The sequence below is a fragment of the Sinocyclocheilus rhinocerous genome, unplaced genomic scaffold (assembly GCF_001515625.1).
Source record: "Sinocyclocheilus rhinocerous isolate Xijiao unplaced genomic scaffold, SAMN03320098_v1.1 scaffold1312, whole genome shotgun sequence".
NCBI classification, from domain to species: domain Eukaryota; kingdom Metazoa; phylum Chordata; class Actinopteri; order Cypriniformes; family Cyprinidae; genus Sinocyclocheilus; species Sinocyclocheilus rhinocerous.
The window spans coordinates 604,394-628,472 of NW_015639805.1; the positions used below are offsets into that span (position 1 = coordinate 604,394).

Genomic DNA, 24,079 nt, shown 5'->3' on the forward strand with positions numbered 1-24,079 from the left:
TGAAAGCTGAATAAATAAGCTTTCCATTGATGTATGGTTTGTTAGGATAGAACAATATTTGGCTTGAGATACAACTATTTGAAAATCTGGAATCTGAGGGTGCAAAAAAAATCTAAACATTGAGAAAATCACCTTTAAAGTTGTCCAAATTAAGTTCTTAGCAATGCATATTACTAATCAAAAATGAAATTTTGATATATTTACGGTAGGAAATAGACAAAATATCTTCATGGAACATGATCTTTACTTAACATCCTAATGATATTTGGCATAAAATAAAAATATTTTTAAACAGAAATTGCCAAAACATCGTAATAGCTGCTTCTAAAATCTTACCAAGCCCAAACTTTTAAAACAGTGTGTACCGTTCCTTGAATGTACTTTTAAGTCCAGTGGATAGGTCATCTTTGTTTTGAAGCTATGACCAGTGGATGCAAAAACTCAAGTAAATGAGCTGTTAAACAACTTGTGTGTCCTTAGGGGTTAAACTCAGGGTTACAACTGAATGTAGGTCATGGCTCTGATCAGTGTTTTCCTTCACAGTGCAGTAAAGCATTTACAGTAAAGATATTTGACAGTCTCACTGAAGCATGATTCACTGTGCTCAAGGATAATAAGGTAATGGGGTCAGATGCCAGCAGCGCTCTGAGCTGGGATATTAACTGAGTATTGTATCAATTTGTTATCAGGGCAGCACCGGTCATGATGCTTGGAGAACCGCCATATGATGTGGAATAATCAAATGAATGTTCCACTGAACACACTCTTATGCATCTGCTCTAAACACATCTCCTTGTGTGGATGTAAAAATGCACCAATGCTTTGTGATGTAATGATCGAACAAAAAAAAACAAAAAAATCAGTACTATTTAATAATCGATTATATTAATGCCCAGTGTATTGAACTGTAGATTCTATTCTTATGAACATTCTCAACTCTAAAAATCCCGATTCTCAAACGTCTTCAAGTGAGGATATACACTACTGTTCAAAAGTTTGGGGTCAATATGATTTTACTTGTTTAGCAGGGATGCATTAAATTGATCAAAAGTGACTGTACAGACATTTCTAATGTTAGAAGATTTCGATTTCAAATGAATGCTGATCTTTTGAAATTCCGATTAATCAAAAGAATCCTGAAAAAGCAGTGTCCACAAAAATATTGAGCTCAAATGCTTCCAACAATAATAATAATAAGACATTATTATTATTATTATTATATTTCTTGAGCAGCAAATCAGCATATTAGAATTATTTCTGAAGGATCATGTGACAATAATGATGCTGAAAATCCAGCTTAGCATCACAGGAAAAAAATTACATATTAAAATAGAAAATACTTATTTTGTATTGTAATATTTCACAATATTACAGCATTTGTGATCAAATAAGTAGCCTTAGTGAGCATAAGAGACTTTAAAAAAAAAATTAAAAAAAAACTTTTTAAAGACCAATCCCAAACTTTTGACCGGTAGTTGAATGGTATAGTGTATTCAAAAACAATTTAAAAAAATAAATAAATTGACTTATTAATTGACTTAAACTGTCAGATCGATGCATTAAAAAAAATCATTTTCACACGAAATATTTACAGATAAAACATGGTTCTTTTTGTGAAAAGTGCTAAACATCCATAAACAGGACCCAAAATGCACAAACACACTGAGTGACAACAGAAACACCAATTTAAAAATAACTGCAATTTGCGCGCACACACACGCGCAAACAAGCTTATCCAGCTCATTTACATATTAATTTCACAATTGCATGCAGAGCATGTAGCTTTACAAGACATCCTGAACAGATGTGTGAGCAGCAGCAGTAGACAAGCCCTGAGCAGTGCACCCTGGGAATGAAGACAAGCCATGAAATGCATGTGCTATCTATGAGGATGATGGTGATGATGAAGACAGAAATACGTATCAGTTGAAAACAGCAGCCCCCGGAGGGTTGGTGGAGGGGCCGTTCATGCATTGAGATGCGTGGAGCACAACAGGTGTAAGAGGAAAACGGATGGATGGGAGTTGAGGAGGAGTTTGTGAAGGAGGGTGGAGAGGAGGTGAAGGGTTCCGGCTGCTTCCGTCTGGTCCCGTGAGGAACGTACTTAACCCTTTGTGTACTCTCATCCCACAAACAGGACGGAGAGGATGAGGAGGGGAGGAAGGGGAGGGAAGAGGAGGTGGCCACATACACACCCTTTCCCATCTAAAAAGGGGTGCAAATAAAACTTAAGAATGAAAGACGAAAAAAATGCACAATATTTTTAATACTTGGCCATAATGGAGAGCATAAGAGACTTTAAAAAAAAAATTAAAAAAAAACTTTTTAAAGACCAATCCCAAACTTTTGACCGGTAGTTGAATGGTATAGTGTATTCAAAAACAATTTAAAAAAAGAAATAAATTGACTTATTAATTGACTTAAACTGTCAGATCGATGCATTAAAAAAAAATCATTTTCACACTAAATATTTACAGATAAAACATGGTTCTTTTTGTGAAAAGTGCTAAACATCCATAAACAGGACCCAAAATGCACAAACACACTGAGTGACAACAGAAACACCAATTTAAAAATAACTGCAATTTGCGCGCACACACACGCGCAAACAAGCTTATCCAGCTCATTTACATATTAATTTCACAATTGCATGCAGAGCATGTAGCTTTACAAGACATCCTGAACAGATGTGTGAGCAGCAGCAGTAGACAAGCCCTGAGCAGTGCACCCTGGGAATGAAGACAAGCCATGAAATGCATGTGCTATCTATGAGGATGATGGTGATGATGAAGACAGAAATACGTATCAGTTGAAAACAGCAGCCCCCGGAGGGTTGGTGGAGGGGCCGTTCATGCATTGAGATGCGTGGAGCACAACAGGTGTAAGAGGAAAACGGATGGATGGGAGTTGAGGAGGAGTTTGTGAAGGAGGGTGGAGAGGAGGTGAAGGGTTCCGGCTGCTTCCGTCTGGTCCCGTGAGGAACGTACTTAACCCTTTGTGTACTCTCATCCCACAAACAGGACGGAGAGGATGAGGAGGGGAGGAAGGGGAGGGAAGAGGAGGTGGCCACATACACACCCTTTCCCATCTAAAAAGGGGTGCAAATAAAACTTAAGAATGAAAGACGAAAAAAATGCACAATATTTTTAATACTTGGCCATAATGGAGAGCCTGGGCTGGAGAACAAGGTGATAGAGTAATTTTGACTTCTGTAAGATGGCATGATGTTGTCAACAGTAACAATCTAACAAAATAGTCAAGTCAGTCAATAGTAATAATTTGGTAACACTTTACAATAAGGTTCAATTCTTTACCATTAATGTAGAAACTTAAACTTACAATGATCTAAGTTAATATTAACTCATACACACGCAAGTTTAAAAGTTTGGGGTTGGCAAGAGTTTTTAACGTTTTTGAAAGAGATGTCTTATGTTCACCAAGGCTGCATTTATTTGATCAAAAATACAGTAAAATAGTAATATTGTGAAATATTATTACAATTGAAAATAACTGTTTTCTCCTAGAATACAATTGTATAATGCATTTTATTCCTGTGACGGCAAAGCTGAATTTTCAGCAGCCACAAGATCCTTCAGAAATTATTCTTATATGCTGATATTCTGCTCAAGAAACATATATTATTATTATTATTATTATTATATGTTCAACTATATGTTGAAATCAGTTGTTATGCTTAATATTTTTGTGGAAACTACGATACATTTGTTTTCAATATTCAATGATGACCAGAAAGTTAAAAAGAACAGCATTTATTTGAAAGGGAATTTTTTTTGTAACATTAAAAATAAATGTATTGTCTAATTTGATCAATTTAATGCACTCTTTATCAATATTATTAATAATTATTAATATTAATAATCACTATTAAGCATTAATTTCTTTTTAAAAAATCATAATATTACTGACCCCAAACTTTTGACTGGTAGTGTATACCAATACATTATTAACATTATAAACTAATATTAGCTATGAATTATGAACAATCATGAAGAAATAGTTTTATAAAACCCAGCACAAATCCAGTGTTAAATAATAATGACTAATGAATAAAGTTTGAATAGCTGCAACATTTACATGCATTGGAAAATAATCAGTATCATTCAAATTCAGTAAAAGCGATGCAAAGCCATAGGGTTAAAACATTTTTAATATCAACACTCAAAAGGTCAGTAAAAAAAAAATGAAGGAAATGAAATGGGAACTTCCACTGTAAAAATACAACTGAAATAAAATACTGGGCATGTTACATGAAGACGATACTGAATTTTGTAAGCTAGAGTAACTGTGACATGTACAAAAGATATTTTCATGGTTTAAAAAATAAATAAATAAATGTAAGTAACTTTTTCCACTGTGAAAATGTTGCATCCCTAAATAAATGTTTAATACTTAAAATAGGTTTAAAATGATGTACACTGACTTGAAGCATATTCAATAACTCACTTTTTCTCAGTAAACCCTGGTACAACATTATCGGTCATACTGTCATAAAATTGCTTCGTGCACCTTTTCCTTAGAGCTTGAAATGCAAAATCAAAATTCTACGTACAAACCAAATTACATAAAGCAATGAGAATGAGACTGTGTGACTTATGCATTGAGTTGGCCATAAAGACATGTTTTGTAACTCCCAGCTGACACGTGAAACTAAAACAGGAAAAAGAAAATATGGTGAAATAGCTGCTATGTGAGTTAACAGGATGCAAAGTGAAGTAATACGTGGAGTAGTCCAAAACGTGTATTTTGGAAACTCTCATAAAGCGCAGAGAATTGGAAACGTACCATCCGCATGCTGCAACATTTGAAAAGCAAGGTGAAGAAAAAGAAGGAGAGAAGGCGAGAGGCAGGTTTTTACTTACATAGGTTGGGAAGGGTTGCAGGGTGGGGAAGGTCTCCTCAGGATAAGGGGTCTCTCCCTTGGGGAGAAAGGGCTTCAGACCAGAGCCGGTTTCATACATAGACATGGGGCGGCTCGCCCGTGCAGACAGGTGGCGTTTCAGGGCAGAGGAGGAGGAAGAGGAGGAGAGGCTGGAGGGATTGGGGTGGTCAGGGCCGCCGGGGGCCTGATAGGGCTGTTGAGTGGACACCTGCCGCCTGAGAGAGCTGTTCTCGCTTTGCAGAGACTGCAGCTGAAGAGAAACACGAGTAAGCCAGAGAAACGCAGAGAAAAGCAGAAACTGTAGCAAAGCCGAGCTTACAGGAAAAACTAAAACTAAAAGAAATAAATGATGTTCAGTTCAAAAACGGCCGCTGCAGGCCCACAGAATTTTTATATTAGCCATGAAAAAAAAAAAAGATTAAATCAGTCTTTGCCTTTTCCATTTTATAAATAAAATTCACTAATAATTGCGTGGATTACAGTAGAACTTTCATGAAAAATGTTCTCGTAATGCATATCGGAGTTGTTATTCAGAGAAACCTCACAGCTCCATTGTATATGAAATATATTTATATATTCATTTTCATCTTAACACGAATGTAAGGCCACCCAGAGTATGTGTGGTTTCAGTTGTTACATACATTTTCTCGTAAATTTTTAATCAGTTTTAGTACAAAATTTTTTTGTGAATCATGATTAGTTCATGAAAATATTTCTATTCAGATTTTATGCACAAATGTATGTGTGCACATTCTTAGTGAATGAGATCCTATATTACAAAATTGTAGTGGGGGAAAAGAAATTAGCCACATCATATTTTCTACTATTTAGTTTGATGGAATAGCTTTCAAATCTGGACTATGAGAAATCAATATAAATAATACTAGTGCTGTCAAACGATTAATCGCGATTAATCGCATCCAAAATAAAAGGTTTTGTTTACATAGTATGTGTCTGTACGGTGTATATTTATTATGTATATATAAATACACACACATGCATGTATATATTTAAGAAAAATATGTTACGTTTATATATTAAATATATTTATATATATAAATTTTATTAATATGTAAATATTTTCAAAATATATGCCGTGTGTGTATATTTATATATACATAATAAATATACAGTACACATACATATATTATGTAAACAAAAACGTTTATTTTGGATGCGATTAATCACGATTAATCGTTTGACAGCACTGATTAATACTAATTAGCATAATATAAAAGGATTTCTTCTGTATGAAACTGCAGGCGTAATTAAAATCCATTTACAAATTAAAATAAATGTTCAATTTAAAAAAAAAAAAAAAGTATATTTTTATATATATTAAAACCAAATGAAAATGTTCTACAAAACAAGACATTTATTTAGATCTTATACAAATAATTAACTCTTGTAATTAAGAAAGATTATGATGAAAAATAATTCTAATCTTATGGGGAACTTTGAGAAAACCATTATATGGAGTTGCTCAATAAATCCAAACTTCTCAACTGCAAAAAGTCCAGTTTAGCATGCAGGCACAGGCAGATGCAATGTCTAGACATGCTCACAGAACAAGCGCAAGTTAGAAATGCCTAAGAATCTACAGGGATAGAGACAGAGATTCACTCTGCAGCTCAGAGAGAAGCCAAAGAGCTCGAGCAGACGCGTTGGCTAGGATCAGAAAGGAAATGCAGAGCATAACAAAAGAGCCTAAAGACGTCACTCATGATAATATGATTCTGGCCATCTGACAGATGTGCAATGAATGCAAAGCCACACAGTTTTATCCCACAAATGTCACAATGGTCTAAATTTTCAAATCACAATCATTTCAAATAGTATCCATCATTTTGTGTGGGGAATACATGTAATCCAAAACCACTTTCAACTCGCAATACATTTTAAGCAAGAAGCCAAACAACACAACGAAACTAGTAACATGTTATTTTATGAGAGGACTGAACAGTCAAAATCATCCATAACCAAATCTCTGAAGTACACTAACCACCACTTCTGACTAGAATTAAATGAGAAATGTAACAGAAAGGCCAAAACTGTAACTTCTTTAAATGCAGGGCCATTTAGGGACTGCCCTCATTTTAAAATATTACTAAACAGTTACAGTTGATTTATGCATGTCTATATTAAACACTTCAGTGAATGTGAGCAAATTCTCTCCAACTAAATTATAATTTATCATCTTGGATTTGTCAATGTGAAAGAGTACTGTAGTAAATGATATTTTCACACCGAAATGACAGTAAAGGCTCCAAATTCAATTCATAATCATTTGTATTGTATTCTGATTTGTATTCTGGAAACCCATGTATTATGCACATACATATAGAACACAGCCAATTAAAATGAGTCATGCTGATGCAAGAGCCAACTTCTAAATAAGGTTTGTGGTTAGGGAGGTTAGCATGCCAACTAATCATCTGCATTCGAATGCCAAACCGTCAGTATGTTTCGGTTTCACGTCTCTAAAACTGTATGTCTTTTCCAATGGTTTAGAGGTCAAGGTCATGCTGGTTATCTGAACACTTACAGTGGTTATTTCAGTATTATTTTGACATCAGCATTCCAGAGGATTTTAAGAATCACAATCCTTGTCAATTTTGCCCCCTCGCGTGCGAGAAGAGGTGCAGGTGTAGGGGTTAGACAGTCTTGCTCGGTTTAGGAGCAGAAATGCTGCTTTGACCAGGGCCTTCAGCGCTCACGGCTGAATCTCTGGTACCTTTTTCTGCATCAATCTCAGCTCCTCACTCAGATTACTGTTGGTCTTCATCAGTTCCTGAATTTTGGCTTCCGAGGCTGAAAGCGCATTTTTCACCTCCAGGAACTCCTGCACAGAAATCGGTCCATCGGACAGATCAGAGTCCAGACTCTGAGGAGAAAAGAAGTAGAGAGCCGACATGTGCGTATCGACGCTGTGATGGCAAGAATGGCACATGACAAAGTTCCTCGTGCTTTACAGGTCTACCTTAGCTCTGTCTGCTTTGCTCACTCGTAAATCAGTGTCCGTGTCCTCATCGGACGCCACACTGTCATAGTCTGGCTGGTCCATTTCCTGGCTTTCACTTCCATGACGACTACCCACGCTTTTGAAGAATACGTCAACATTGTCTATGAAGTCGTAGACACAACAATCATGAAACATCAACAAGGACTTTAAAAGAAATCAAAGACTAATGAATGCAGGCCGTACCTTTAGGACTTGAGACTGAACTCCCCTGCTGGCGTCGCTTTGCATCACTTAGAATATCAATCACAAGTGTGGCAAATTCATGAGCGTTAAACCTTGCCAGCTTTTGTCTTCCCTGTAAAAGAAATTCGGTGATGATTTTATTGTATATTAATTATCTGAACAACTAGTTGGTCTTTACATCACTTGGTAACCAGTGAATGGGTGCCGTCAAACATTACAGTAATCCAACAGGTAAACGACTCCAGTCCAGTTTAATCGAAACATTCTTGATATTTACACATATAAGAAGCAATAAAAACATACTGCAAGTTTCAGAACTCAAAACTAACTCTCCAGTTAACATATAAATTATTCTTTTCAACCATGTCCAGATCTTAAAGGGGTCATATGATGCGATATCAAGTTTTCCTTTCTCTTTGGAGTGTTACACGCTGTTTGTGAATAGATAAGATCCCTAAAGTTGCAAAGACTAATGTCTCAAACCCAAAGAGATATTCCATTTAAAAGTTAAGACTGGTCCACGCCCCTCCTAAAACGGCTCGTTCTAACACGCCCCCACATGTCTACGTCACGATGTGGGAAGATTTGCATAACGCCGCCCAAATGTTTACGCAAAGAAAGAAGGCGTAACTTTTATTCTTGCTGTAGTATTGTTGCCATCAGCTGTTTGGACTCTCATTCTGACGGCACCCATTCACTGCAGAGGATCAATTGGTGAACAAGTAATGCAAAGCTAAATTTCTCCAAATCTCGGACATTTTCAGCAATTGTTCATTTTTGGGAGAACTATTTCTTGAATATGCCTAAAATAGCAATGGACAAAGATGCCCACCTGCATGTAGAAACTACTAAAGTACATTTATAGTAATGTTCTTTAATTTTATTGTTGAAAGTGGACAGTTTATTACAAAATCACAGCTTTCCTAGATAGGTGTCAGTGTGTTAAAAGACAACTTCTCAAAAAAAATAAAATAATACATTATATGCAAATCTATCATTTGTAGTTTGGTTCTAAGCTTCAGTGCATAACAGTTTTGATGCCATTTCCTTTTTTATTAATTTTGTGACATCTGTTTCCACGTTCGTCTGGCACATTTCTGCTTGTTGCACTTCTAGCTGCAAACACTGCATAAAAGGTGTTATAAACTGCCACATGTCAAAGTGCAATATCTTTATTTCCTGTTAAAAAGACTTTAGTGAAAACATAGCAACTTTCTGTTCAGAACTTGCCTGGTTTCGTGTTGATGAGTACTCTGGGTTTACAGGAAGGAAAGGCACAACTGTTGTCTCCGTTACCAAGGTGCTGTGGTTCTGAGTGGCCAGCCAAACTGCACCAGATACAAAGAAAGTGCTCATCAAAGTTTGCACTCGTATAACGTACATTTCCTGAGTCAGTTCTTTCCATTGTGTTTATCAAATGCAGATCATCTCACCTGCATCTGTCTCTCTTCGATCCACTTCATCGTACACATCCATCGCCAGTTCCTCAAACAAATGATCACTGAGCTGCAATGATATTGGCAGAGTTGCATCAGTCATCTGTGCCCTCAATGGTTGTAAAACTGTATAATGGCATGTCTGGAGCAAATAAGATGCAGTCTTTTGTATTAATGACTGGCAGATAACGGTTTTGGGGCTGTTGCAACACTTAAAGGCCATCTGCTTCAGAGAAGCCTGACGGTTTCCTCTGTGCTTAGCAGTGTTAGCTTTCCAAGTAACAAGCTACAGTAGTTAAAGCCAAGTTTGTTTGTTTTTGCAAAAGTATACCTACACTAGAATCTACTAGCAAAATATAGCTGTTTAAAGTAATAATCTTCAGATGCATTTAACAAATGGCATTGTTTATCTCTGCAATCACAGTAGCATTTATCTGGTACTAAATAATAAGGATATGGTTTAGAATTTTGGTAGCAGATTGTATTCATTTTGTAGATTGTTTTCAATTAGGGTGACAACATTTCAATAGATAACCCTGAAACACAGTCATTGCTGTGAGACCACATTTTAGAAAAGACTATTTAATTCAATATTCCGCTTAACATAACAACTTAAAACAATAAAGCATGAGTTTATTATTTTGCTACAACAAAAGATGTAAAAAAAAATTTATTTGGAGGGCCTGATGTATTGTTTAAAGTAAAGTAAAATAAAATAAATTTAAAGAGGACTCACAGACTGCAGTTTTCTTTTTGCAGCTTTTGCAAACTCCGTTAACTCCAGACTGCTATAAAAGGGAATAAAATGGTGAATAATATTAGTTTTCTTTGACTATTAAATAGCATTATTATAAAAGACTGTAATGGCCAAAAATAAACGTGAAATTTAATTTTCAATTGCCATTCTCCATGTAAAATACTTACACATTTCTTTTTCATCAAAGACAGCAAAAAAAGAAATAGCAAGATATTAATGTTCAATTATGTGAATCTTAAAAACCTGTTTGGATCAATATCTCCACCTGGGAAGTATTCTGGGATGCGATCAGTATTATTCAATATAGTGGTCGGCCGATATTATTTTCTGACAGCCGATGCCGATATCTTAGAGAGCAGGGTGGCCGATATAAAGCCGTCATCCATCACAATAAATAAAGTAAATAAATTATTATAATGTTTGCCTTTCTATTACTAATAATATAAAGCAATCGATATAATTCTTTATTGTATACCTTTATCCTTTGTTTAATAGTTCTATCTGACAATTAGACAGACTTTTATCTGTAACAGACAGAACTATATTTGATGCCGATATTTGAAAAATGCCAAATATTAGCCTTGGCACTAATTCAATAAGCAAAACAAGACTAAGCACATCCCAAAATACTCCTCTAGAAGAAACTTCTATAAAAATGGCACCAGTTCACACAGGAAAACATCAGAATGCATTAGATTGTTACTACCTATCCGCCATCTGCGGTATAATGAAATGCGGTCCATTCTTGTGGTCTGAAAATCAGAATGTATTGACATTATTGACATACTGGCATGGTTTAACATTTTCAATTGACAATCCACTGATAAAGATGCACACTAAAGCAATAAAGCCCATTAAGCTGACTCCAACATCACTGCGCTATTTTATTGAGCCATCTGGCGCTCTGAAGGCCATAACCCACTAAAGTAAGAGAGTGCTACAAACTGGCTTCATCAGCGTCTACAGCTGGATATCAAAACATCAGTTCTCATCATGATAGCCCACCATCGCTCTGCGCTCGGACTCACCAGGCTTCCGCCCACAGAGATAGAAGGCCAGCCTGTCTGTGAGCTCATACTGTACTTCCACCAGTCTGTCTGCCAGGTCCTGATGGCCAGCTTGCCTGATTACAAACAACACAATGATGTTATGACACATGGGTTTTTATTTTTGAACTTTAGGGTACTGTGCCAAATGCTGCCCTCAGTGCTCGCGGTTCTTCTCACAGCCTTAATGAAATGTGTACCATTAATAGGGCGCACAGCAGGCCTTCTGAATCATAAAATGTGACCCTGGAGCACAAAACCAGTCATAAGTAGCACAAGTATATTTGTAACAATAGCCAACAATACATTGTATGGGTCAAAATTATCCATTTTTCTTTAATGCAAAAAATCTTTAGGATATTAAGTAAAGATCATGTTCTATGAAGATATTTTGTAAATTTCCAATTTTAAATATATCAAAACTTAATTTTGGATTAGTAATATGCATTGCTAAGAACTTCATTTGGACAACTTTAAAGATGATTTTCTCAATATTTAGATTTTTTTGCACCCTCAGATTCCAGATTTTCAAATAGTTGCATCTCGACCAAATATTGTCCCATCCTAACAAACCATACATCAATGGAAAGCTTATTTATTCAGCTTTCAGATGATGCATACATCTCAATTTCAAAACATTTACACTTAAGAGGTTCTGTTAGTTAGCATGCATTAGATACCATCAACTAACACTGAGCAATTTTATTGCATTTTAAATTAAAGTAGTCAATGTATTGTGAATATACATTAATTAACAACGGGCAATAGAATATGTATCAAATTTATTTAGAATATTTATAAAACCCTAAACATTTAGATAAGGGGTTTCCAATCAGGGTTTGTGAGTTTATGAAAAACTAATCATTAATTAAATCATAAAAATATAAAATTAAAATGAATAGACAACCAAAATTAAACTCTTACATTTTTCAAATTTAGTTTGGATGAAATTAACCATAAAAATGTAAAATTAAAACATAAATAATAAAAAAATAAATAAAAACAACCAAAATTAACCAATTACACTTTTAAAATTTCAAATTGGATACATTTATTTTTGTTAATGCAAGATTTGTAGAATTGGAATTGTGAGTTGTTTAAAAGCTAACAATAAAAAAAAAAAGATTAAAAATAATAAAATTAAAATAAATAAAATAAATAAACTGTAATAAATAAATTAACTTTAATGCAGGGTTTGTGAGCTGATTAAAAGCTAATAATCTAAATAAATAAATATATTAAAATTCAAAACAAATCAAAATAGACAAAAAAAAAACTTTTTAGTTCATTAAATATTTTATTATTTACCTGCATGTCACATTATTATTATTATTAAAGTACCTGCCAAAAGTTTGGAAACATTACAATTATTAATGATTTTGAAATAAATATCTTCTGCTCATCAAGGCTATCTCAATTTTGAAAAATATAACCTTATGACTGGTTTTGTGGTCCAGGGTCACAAATGACAAACAGGACACCATATAGATCTGTGGAACAGTGTTGTTGTTGTTAAAGGGGTCATATGATGCTTTTTTAAAGATCATTATTTTGTGTATTTGCAGGGATCTTATCTATGCACAATCAGCTTGTAACACTCCAAAGAGAAAGGAAAACTTGAAATCACATCATATGACCCCTTTAACTAAAATTAACTATTAAAATGGTAATTTTTTGGTAATTGAAATAATGCTGAAACAAAGTAAAATATATGTATTTGATGAAATTTTATATAGAATTATAAATATTTCCTTGTCAAGTTTCAGTTGAAGTACTAAAAATAAACTAACAAAATTAGCAAAACTATATATTTTAAATAAAGCTGAAAATATAAAAATAAAAGATAATTTCACATACTCATCAATTTTGTTCTAGTATATAAAATAATACTAAAATAACACTGCCATGGACTTAAAGCAATAGTTCACCTGAAAATGAAAATTCTGTCATCATTTACTTACCCTCATGTCTTTCCAAACCTGTATAATTTTTTTTTTTAATGGCATAAAAAAAAAATTAAGAATGTTGATAACCAAACAGTTTCGGTTCCTATTGTATTTTTTTGTCCATACAGTGGAAGTCAACTGTTTGGTTACCAACACTCTTCAAAATATCTTCTTTGTGTTCCACAGAAGAAAGAAAGCCATACAGGTTTGGAACGACATGAAGGTGAGTAAGTAATGACAGAATTTGTATTTTTGGGTGAACTATCCCTTTAATCTGGATATTTGTCGGTGAAGGCTACGTGACAAATCCATGACAAGTATTCTTTTTAATCACCACATTGACAATACAGGAAGTAATCAATAAATGCAGATTTCAATGCCGAGTGGCTTTTGACCATTAATGCATTAGCTATTGATTACCTTGCATAGTGGATGGGCGTTTTGCCGTTGGAGTCAGGAGCACCAGGGTCTGCCCCATAAACACAGAGAAGCTCAGCCTGGCACACTTGGCCTGCTTTAGCTGCGATGTGCAGCGGGGTGTTCCCTTTCTCCTGTTCAAAGGAGTGCAGAACCATTACAAATGAGGAAAGCATTTTTAATGTAACTGAATATAATAACATTAAGGTGCGATCAGAGGTTTTTACCGGGTGGAAGTAGTTGGCTTGAGCCCCAAGCGACAGTAACCGCAAACAAGTCTCAAGATTGCCCGTTCTAACGCTGGAGTGAAGTTGCTAAAGAATCAAATACAATGTACGTCAATAAAGACATTTCAACAAGTCTGATAGAAGACAGCTGCATCAGATGAGTATTAGATGTGCTAGAGGAACAATAATGCATGTCAAGTCTGAAAAAATGTACCATAATGAATGCATCAAGTATTTGAAAGAACTGAATAACAGAAATATCAACCATAAATGTGGGGCATGTTCATAGTCGTGCCCTAAGCAATAGAGAGTCTGACTTGTAGCCCAAAGGTCGTGGGTTCGAGTCTCATGTCCGGCAGGAATTGTAGGTGGGGGGAGTGAATAACCAGTGCGAGGCGAGAAACCACGACTGAACAAGGCACCGAACCCCCAACTACTCCCCGGGCGCCGCAGCATTGGCTGCCCACTGTACCGGGTGTGTGTGTGTGTGTTCACTACTGTGTGTGTGCACTTGGATGGGTTAAATGCAGAGTACAAATTCCGAGTATGGGACACCATACTTGGCCACACGTCACTGCACTTTCACACTATAAAAACAGGTAGCTCTTTCCTTACCTTGCTTAGATCAGCGGCTGCTGTAGTGTCGTCATCTCGACAGGGTAAACGATGGACGAAAGCCAGCATTTGATACTTTGATTTTACAAACTCGGTTTTGTTAGGGCTTTTTGGGTGAGAGAAATAATGGAGTTATTAGAGCCAGTTAACAGTTGGGGGAGTTGGCGTATTTCAGACACTTTTTGTATACATGACCGTTCAAAAGTTTGGGGTTGTTAATTTTTAATGGTTGTGAAAAGACTCTCTTATGCTCACCATTAATTCAATTAAAAATACAGTGAAAACCGTAACATTATGAAATATTAAATTTATTCATGTGAAGGAAACGCTGAATTTTCAGCATCATTACTCCAGGCTTCAGTGTCACATGATCCTTCAGAAATCATTCTATTATGCTGATTTTCTGCTCAAGAAACATTTCTTATTATTAACAACGTTTAAAACATTTGTGCTTCTTAATATTTTTGTGCAATTTTTTTCCAGGTTAATTTTAAGATTATTAAAGAGCAGCATTTATTTGAAACAGAAATCGTTTGTAACATTAAAAATTACTTCACTGTCACTTTTGATCAATTTGATGCATCATTTCTGAATAAAAGTATTGATTTATTTCAAAAATATGTATTTTGCTGACCCAAAGTTTTGAATGGAAGTGCATACCAAATAAACGCCTTCCTATGATGTCTTTTATTACTCACTGGACTTTATCCTGAGGATTGGGTTTGCGTTTCCCGCTCGTGATGGATGACGGGTCCAGCAGAGTGTGCTCCCATATTGCATTAGCACCATTGTTGTATAATGTCTGAACCATCTGTGAATGAGAAAGAAATTGAGGGCATACATCACAAGACAAAAATTCATTATGACAACATGCTCCTTTAAATATGCTTTGTGAGTCACACTCGCTGTTGGAAGGCCCTCCAGTGAGGTCGCACACCAATAAACCGTTTTCTTATAACCATTCAAAAGACTCCATTGATGGATTAAAAAACCCAGATCTGTAAATAAGAATGTGGAAAAATGTACTACACAAGGACACATGAAGATGAGACATTACTGGATTAAGTCATTTAATAAGTCACAGAACAGAAACTTAAGAGAGACAATGCTGCAGGCTATACAAGTACACAATACTGTGACTGTTTTTCATGTTCTAATTAAAATAAGAGGCAGACAAAATAATGGCTATTAAATCGCTTTCTATGGATGTTTTTACTCATTTTTAAATGAATTAATTAAATCAATTTGCATACATATTAATAAAAAAAAGAAATGGTAAATTTCAAGAGAATGTAAAAGCTTAATAAAATTGAATTCTGTTAATATCATAGCATTAAATGGATTGTTCACCCAAAAATGAAAATTCTGTCATCATTTACTCCCTCTCATGTTGTTTCAATTCAAACCCATGAGACTTTGATTAATCTTCGGAACACAAATTGAGATATTTTTAATAACACCTAAAAGAGATTTATTTCCATCTATTTAAAGGGGTCATATGATGCGATTTCAAGTTTTCCTTTCTCTTTGAAGTGTTACAAGCTCTTGGTGCATAAAGAAGATCTGTAAAGTTGCAAAGACTAAAGTCTCAAATCCAAAGAGATATTCTTTATAAAAGTTATCACAGTATGGTAAGGGGCGTAACATTTCCATCACACGCTTCAGGTATTCGGCCAATCACAGTATTTCTGTTACACTGTTCATTTTTTGCTCTATGGTATTTCATCTTTAATTTAATAGCACATTAGAGCTGCTCCATTGCAGCGGTTCAGCACTGTAATCACAAGCTGCTTTCCTGTAATAATGTAAGGAACCACTTGTTATCCTGTAGCCTAATAACCTTGTAACAGTGACGAACATCTTTTCTGAAACTTAAGTTGAGTTTTTTTTACACTGATCTATAATAGATATACATAGATCAGTGTTTTTTATCATCTGAAATGTGCTGCGACTTAAATTCCAAAGCGACTCATATAATGCAATTAACGTCAACAAGCAAAACATGCAACGCGCGTATACATCTGTATTGGTGCAGAATGAGAGATGCGTATAGCCTAGCGCATTTCACACAGGCTGCTAGTTTCACTTTCACTTTAAATAAGTTGTTTATGCCTGACCTTTAAGTTGTTTATAGTGAATGCCCCTATAATTTTAGTTTGTTTTATATTTACGATTTAGTTTTTAACCAAATGCGATCATGCAACTTATATGCGTCAAGTAGCATATCTTTAGTAACTTGCACATTGTTTTACTTACTTGTTTTTGACATATTCGACCAAACTACAAACTTTCCAGTGATGTCAGCGAGAAAGGGATATTCACTCGACGAGCTCGTGCATCTGTGCAACCGCGCGTTCAATCCACTCGTGCTTTGCTTATCAGCTCGCGCACATCAGCTATACAGGCGTGAATATTGAATGTTTAACATTATATTAATTACATTCATGTACTTCATCCTTAATATCTAATAACTCCATTCTGCTCTCTGTTGTTGGTGTTTCTTAGTCTGGATACGGTGTACCGACGAAACATGCTACCTATCAGATTGTGCTACCAAAAATATATTTGCATTGTTTTAAGGGTTCGTTTAGGGTAAGGGTAGGTATGGACGGGTAGGTTTAGGGTAGGGGTAGGTATGGACATTTAAAAAAGCCTCAAACCACATGAATAAAATGCTGGTAGCACAATCTGATAGGTACCATTTTTCGCTAACGATTTGTGCTACCTATCTTTTTAATGGGAGGTAGCACAATCTGAGCGGTTAGCACAAATCGTCAGAATAATGGCACTGTTCACATGCTGTGTGGTATTGGCGTTTGGTATCGGGGCATTTTAACGAGTACGAGTACAAGAGCGCAGTAACCCCTAATCTCGGATGAAGCAGGGTGACATAATAAAAGGTTCCCATGGTGTATACTTGTCTGAGAGTTCAGCTCACCTGTAGCTGGGTGGGCGGCCAGGCTGTGTTTGACAAATGCCGCACTTGTGAGTTGTGGCGACCCAGACTGCGGTGAACACCGCAGCACTCATCACATATCAGAACTCCTCTGTTCACAGACGCCCAGTGAGGATCTAAGGGATCCCAAGAAAATCAACAGATTAACAGGAAGTAAACAACAGCGTGTCTCAGCAGCGTGTTGATCACTGATCGATACACAATAACACTAATGGAGCTTTTTGGCTGGTGCATGAGAATGAAAACAGAAACACAATACTTTAAAAAGGCTGATGCAAGGAAGATGCTTGTTACAAGAATGAACCGAAGAAAATGAACTAAAATGCACTTGTCTAATGCAAAACCTAATTCAAACAGTGCACAATCAAATCAACATGAAATGGGATAGATTTATACTTCTGGAATTCGAACAGCTGAGTCTTTAGCCATTTTCAAAAAACATCTAAAGACACATCTTTTTCGCCAGCACCTGACCAACTAATACTAGCACTTACCTATTCTATTCTGTTCTATTATTTAATAAAATAAAAAATAAAAAAACCCTAGCTACGTGTACTGTGCTAGACTAACCGAGACTTGTCATGGCACTTGTATACTGTTGTTCTCTCGTTGGTCTGATTGCTTCTATTGTTCTCATTTGTAAGTCTCTTTGGATAAAAGCGTCTGCTAAATGATGTAAATGTAAATGTAAATGGAATTGCTTATATTTTGAACTTACATTTTTAATAAAGTTAACATGAACAAATGAATCATCACAAATGTGAAACTAGAAAGGATGCTTTGATCAAGGTTATTATTGTTAACTAAAACCATTAAAAAAAAACATTGTTACCTGAAATAAAATAAACCATCAATGAAATGAAATAAGATATTAAAAATTTAAAAACTGAAATAAAATATTAAAAACTTATTTTACTTCAGCTAGTTGCCAAGGAAACACGTCTGTTATGTTTTATTTACTTTAACATGATATACACTAAAATAAAAAAAATAATTAAAGCTAATAATCTAAAGCTAAATAAATAAGCTTTCCATTGATGTATGGTTTGTTAGGATAGGACAATATTTGGCCGAGATACAACCAATCTGGAATCTGAGGGTGCAAAAAAATCTAAATATTGAGAAAATCGCCTTTAAAGTTGTCCAAATGAAGTTCTTAGCAATGCATATTACTAATCCAAAATTAAGTTTTAATATATTTACAGTAGGAAATATACAAAATATCTTCATGGAACATGATCTTTACTTAATATCCTAATGATTTTTGGCATAAAAGAAAAATCTATAATTTTGACCCATACAATGTATTTTTGGCTATTGCTACAAATATACTCCAGCGACTTAAGACTGGTTTTGTGCTCCAGGGTCACATATGACGAAAACAAAATATGGTGCGGAGTTCTTCCTTATAAGGTCACAGTAGCAAGGGTTGAATGTCATCCTTTTATGTACGGCTGTACACACACTAACTTCCTCTTACATATACAGTGGGTACGGAAAGTATTCAGACCCCCTTAAATTTTTCACTCAAACCACAACAAATGCTAAGCAGCTGAGCTTTACTTCCAGGGTACGAGCAGGTGACTGGGAAACATTGCACAGCTTTACTTGCTCGAGATTATTCGAGAGGGTCATCTACTGCAGTGTAATTCTGTGTAAAACTGGTTTAACGTCAAGATTTTACATCAAGTTGCAATCCAATACAGTTACAAAAAAAATCTAATCTAATCAGTATTGAAAAAAAATGTATGAAATTGCCATGAACTGCATATCCTCAACAAATTTAGCATAAAATAAAATGGATTGGCTGAATGGCTGTAAAGGATTTTTATAGTATTTGTAAATGCATAAACAACAGAGTGATTTACCAGCCTAACACATGTAACAAACACGGGGCTAAATATTGCAGCGGTATTATCACTTACATTTTTTCATCACTTTGCTATACTAAGCACATTATATGGTTAGTTGCAAGCTGCAACCCATTTTTAGGTCACGACCCGCCAGTTGGCCCAAACCCTTGATTGCTCAGAGATCCCCCACTACTACACTAGACAAACTCAACGACCCAGAGACAGAATCACTGCTCATACATTAACACTTGTCACTGGCACTCGTCCTTCATGGGCGTCCCATACCAAGCCAGTTTTTAATAGAATATGTCATAGTCTCACTCCCTCACTGAGTCATGATGCCAAATCAGTGAAAGTGGGGCCAACCCAAGATGTGTTGTGTTCATATTTTCTGCATCGTACCAACACCCCCCCGCAAGATTCTGGCAAACGTGTGATTTCACTTCCTTCAGAAACAACATGAGTCAGCGCTCTAGTGTGTCAGAATTCCCCAAGAACAGAGAGTTTTGAGGATTTTATTTTCACACTGATTACAGGCAAATGCTTTTTCTAATTAAATGTTAATTTAAGTTTTTATATTCTTATTGGGATGCCTAAAATTTGAGGCAAAAAAAAGTTATGAATTTTTACATTTTTTTAATTTAATTTAAATTGTTGCATTTGCTATATAAACACAAAATCTGTATATTTTTAGAAAAGGCTAAATGGTATTAAAAAATAGTCACACCTGTGATCTTTGCGATAAAAAATAACTGGCATAGGAAATTAATGCGAAATACAAAAAAAAAAAAAGGTTTTTGGGGGGTACAATCTACAAGTCAGCCATAATAAAGTAGTTATTGATCATGTCTGAACATCCAAATGCAAAACCCAATAAAAGTAAGTAATTATGTCTGAAAATACTCTTAGCAACTAGGAAATACATAACAAAGGTATAAATAAATACATACATTTAAATACAACTATTTATTTCTCACATTAGATGGCACCAATCTGCCTTCTATGCATTAGATTTTAAATCTAATGCTCTACTGCTCTGTTTCTAACTTAAAGGGGTCATAGGATGCCCATTTTTCACAAGTTGATATGATTCTTTAGGGTCTTAATGAAAAGTCTGTAACATAGTTTGGTTAAAATTTCTCAATGGTAGTGTAAAAAACACCTTTTTTACCGTCAAAAACAGCTCTTTTCAGATCAAGCCGTTTTTTCGATTTGAGAAAGGGGAAAACATTTAATGAGATTTAAAAAAAAAACACTGGGTGGATTTTTATCATTATAGGGTGGTTGTGTACACACACTGCCAACACACATTTAAGTTCAAACAACTTCTAAAAGTGCATGTAGCATCCTATGACCCCTTTAAACAATGTATTAGGCTATTAGAAAAATAATTCAATTATTTGTATTATTTTAGATTTAAATAATTATGGTGAATAATTGAGAGGTGAATATACCACGATATCCCCTCAAAATCCAAAATATTAACATAACAAATGTTACTGAGAAAAAATACATTAATTTGCTTTAAAAAAGGTTATGTTTATTTTCTTCAGTCTATTTTGACCTCAGAGGACTGCAAATACAATCCCTATTCCCTAACTTAAGTGAGGAAAGCTAGAGGGATAAATCTAGACTTAAACGCATAATTTTACTGCGTCAGGTGGGCAGGCTATTGAAGATGCCCACACTAAAGAAGTTAATGACGAATTTGGGTTTCACAGCCTGCGTGAGGGACATATGATACCACTATTGCATCAGTCTGACAGAAACATGAGATATCTAAATTAAAAACTGATCCGCTGATAAGCAGAGAGCAGCCTAGAAGCAAAAGTCACTTCCCTTCAAGCACAGGAAGTATCAAACAACAGCTGCAAAGAGGCCAAGGGCCAGAATCAAGCACCTGGCACAATCATCATTCTCCCTCCCTCTCCTTTTCTTTCTCTTCAAGCCAAGTGCTGCTCTCTTCCCCATCAAGTGCTGCAGTGGCTAAAATAAAACCAAGTGCTGAATGACTAAAAATATATTCACCCTAACAACAACTGCCCAATGATACTGACACGCATCCCAGGCCAGCTGGTGACTGAGGCATAACTAATCAAGGGCAATCAATAAGGGGACTGAGGAGAAAACCGAACAATGCAACATAAACAAAACACAGGACAAAAAATTAACAGTGCTTCATAGTTCAAGCACCAAAATAGGTCTATCTTAAATACAGTACATTTCTTAAATGAATAACAATATGGGGTTTATGAAATTGTTCTCTACACATGTCTGCAATTAAATAATATCATTTATAGTCTTTGGAGGTCAAAACTCTGATGCAGTTTTTCATCGTGTAATCAGGACAACAATAGTATGTGATGTTTTATTTATTTCTTCAGCCTCTCAGAAGTTAGGGCACTGTGTGTGTTGGTTAGGGTCACTTGCTTGTAATAAAAAGCATTATTTATTACTAACAAGTGACTCTAACCAAAACATGCACTGCCCTGACTTCTCAGAGATAGAAGACATAAATAAAATGTCACCATTAAGCAAACTTACACCATCAAGAAACTAGATATTGTAGATGTTTTAACCAGGAACACAGCTTGAGGATCAATAGAGTACATTTAGCTGATTTCCCCAGAAAAAAAATTAAGTAGAATATGGTGTGACTGATCATAAATCTTCACAGCATCATTTGAAGCTGAAAACACCCGCAGAGGTGAGTCAACGCTGCATGCATACACTCCAAAACACATACATTTATTATCCATTCATATATCCAAAGCTGAATTGAGGTTAGCGTCCAAATCTGAATCATACATTTGTATAGTTAAATGTTATCATTCGGTCACTTAATTCAGTAATATCATCTGATGCAAGTTAGGTCTTTTATTAAAAATCCCTTGTACCCGGAATATACTCACCCGAACTGCTGCAGTCCGCACAAACTTCGCTATTTCGCAGCCGTTTCGACATCCTTGTCTCCGGGAACGTTGGTATTACCATGTATTATCGACCCAGAATCGTCCACGGGTAAATTTAAAGCATGCACCGCTTTGACACGATGATTGAATCCGTTTAAAAGGGTTTTATCACTGAAAGCGGATCTCATTCCCGAAGAGGACGCGCATACGGAGGAGTTCAATGTGTGCATGCATCTGCACTGCCTGCTCTACGTGAAATAATGCAACGTTATGTCTGGCTTTAGCTTGTCTAGCTTGAAATTAGGACAGACGAGTCAGACAGCGGAGCCTCTGTCATGATGCATTAAAAACTACACTACGGAAATGCTCGCCAGCAACCCATCAGATCGCAGAAGAGTGCCATCTGCCCTCCCAGACCACACATTTGAGTTTACAGTGATGATAAATCAGCTTTCTAGCGCTGCCTGACACACAGTGGACAGACGCGTCCCTGCAACGCGTAAGATATTTGAGCAATTTATCCATCTATTCGCGGGCCGTATTACAATACATCATATTAAATATGTAATTCTTTAAATATAAATCCTATTTATGTTTGGAACATAATTATAAACCCAGGAATTAACCAGACAGTCGGAAATGAAATTGAAGGCATGTAGGACGCGATCTTCATAACATGCTGCATTCGTTTCCGCGCATGCGCAGAAGTGATTCATCACCAGCCGCTCCTGATGAGCTAAAATCATTTAAAACACAGAGGCGTCGCGCCTACCCACAGGCGAGCGAATTATTTATTACAATCATTTACTGATGTTTCGTTTGAAAACATTTTCGTTTCATGCCTAGATTTAAAAAAAATTACTTCTCTTTACGAACACGCAAAATTCACTCTTTGATTTTACACAATTTAGCCATATTTTATAGCACGACCGCCCCTCCTTTTTATGAAATGGTTTAGTCTGGCGTTGGGCTCGCCCATTTCAATAAGAAAAAATAATTATTTTTCCATTATTGTTTTTTTTTTATTTGTCATATATAGCTAATTAGGGTCTTGTCGATCATTTTATATTGAGAACATTATTTATAAATACAACTAAATGCAATAGGGTTTGGAGGAAAGATTTGTCATATGACTGGATACACCCCCACCCAAATAGTTTCGACCTGCCACTTCCTTGTTTTTCAAAAGTTTATTTTGAAAAAAGTTGGTTGCGTTTTCGGCGTCTCCTTTACTAAAATCCACCTGTTTAGTAGTCAGAGTCACTATATAATTATTAACAATTAATTAAACGCATGAAGAGCTTTGATGGTTCATGACAGTAGCTAGCTCGCAGGCTGGCTCTTGATTTTGGAGGGGGAGATACGGAGAGTTTGATCGAGGCAGAATGTTATCGGCCACCGCTGCCAGCGTCGAGGATTTCAGCCTCAGGTTTCCACTGCATGCCCTGGTGTGGGAGAATGACTACAGAAAGCTGGAAAAAGAGATACAGACGGTGAGTGTGTGTGTGTGTGTGCGTGCGTGCGTGCGTGTGTGGGTGGGTGGGGGGTGGAGGGAAATCCGTAAATGCTTATGTATGTAGACTGGTGGTGGGTAGTCAGAGTCACTATATAATTATTAACAATTAATTAAACGCATGAAGAGCTTTGATGGTTCATGACAGTAGCTAGCTCGCAGGCTGGCTCTTGATTTTGGAGGGGGAGATACGGAGAGTTTGATCGAGGCAGAATGTTATCGGCCACCGCTGCCAGCGTCGAGGATTTCAGCCTCAGGTTTCCACTGCATGCCCTGGTGTGGGAGAATGACTACAG

At 35.9% G+C, this 24,079-nt stretch overlaps 2 protein-coding genes across 5 annotated transcripts in view; one reads left to right on the forward strand and one right to left on the reverse strand.

The window, feature by feature from the left end:
- LOC107752141 (ARF GTPase-activating protein GIT2-like) overlaps positions 1 to 22,786 on the reverse strand; it is a 28,791-nt gene extending 6,005 nt beyond the window's left edge. The window contains exons 1-16 of one of the 4 annotated variants that reach the window (XM_016568026.1): positions 22,271 to 22,786; positions 17,488 to 17,621; positions 15,248 to 15,360; positions 14,550 to 14,655; positions 13,935 to 14,021; positions 13,711 to 13,841; positions 11,327 to 11,421; positions 11,005 to 11,050; positions 10,466 to 10,471; positions 10,278 to 10,329; positions 9,539 to 9,611; positions 9,336 to 9,433; positions 8,106 to 8,217; positions 7,881 to 8,023; positions 7,635 to 7,742; positions 4,881 to 5,150 (exon numbers count right to left, since the gene is read on the reverse strand). In XM_016568026.1, the coding sequence (XP_016423512.1) occupies positions 4,881 to 5,150; positions 7,635 to 7,742; positions 7,881 to 8,023; positions 8,106 to 8,217; positions 9,336 to 9,433; positions 9,539 to 9,611; positions 10,278 to 10,329; positions 10,466 to 10,471; positions 11,005 to 11,050; positions 11,327 to 11,421; positions 13,711 to 13,841; positions 13,935 to 14,021; positions 14,550 to 14,655; positions 15,248 to 15,360; positions 17,488 to 17,621; positions 22,271 to 22,352 (1,656 nt within the window). In that variant the 5' untranslated portion in view covers positions 22,353 to 22,786. Of the gene's footprint in view, positions 1 to 4,880; positions 5,151 to 7,634; positions 7,785 to 7,880; positions 8,024 to 8,105; positions 8,218 to 9,335; positions 9,434 to 9,538; positions 9,612 to 10,277; positions 10,330 to 10,465; positions 10,472 to 11,004; positions 11,051 to 11,326; positions 11,422 to 13,710; positions 13,842 to 13,934; positions 14,022 to 14,549; positions 14,656 to 15,247; positions 15,361 to 17,487; positions 17,622 to 22,270 lie in introns of all 4 variants that reach the window. The other 3 variants (XM_016568025.1, XM_016568027.1, XM_016568028.1) reach the window with 3 other exon arrangements.
- Positions 22,787 to 23,655: 869 nt separating this feature from the next.
- The window catches only part of LOC107752151 (ankyrin repeat domain-containing protein 13A-like), a 25,412-nt gene continuing 24,988 nt past the window's right edge, over positions 23,656 to 24,079 (forward strand). Inside the window, exon 1 of the mRNA XM_016568039.1 lies at positions 23,656 to 23,763. Coding sequence (XP_016423525.1) covers positions 23,656 to 23,763 — 108 coding nt within the window. The remainder of the gene's footprint in view (positions 23,764 to 24,079) is intronic.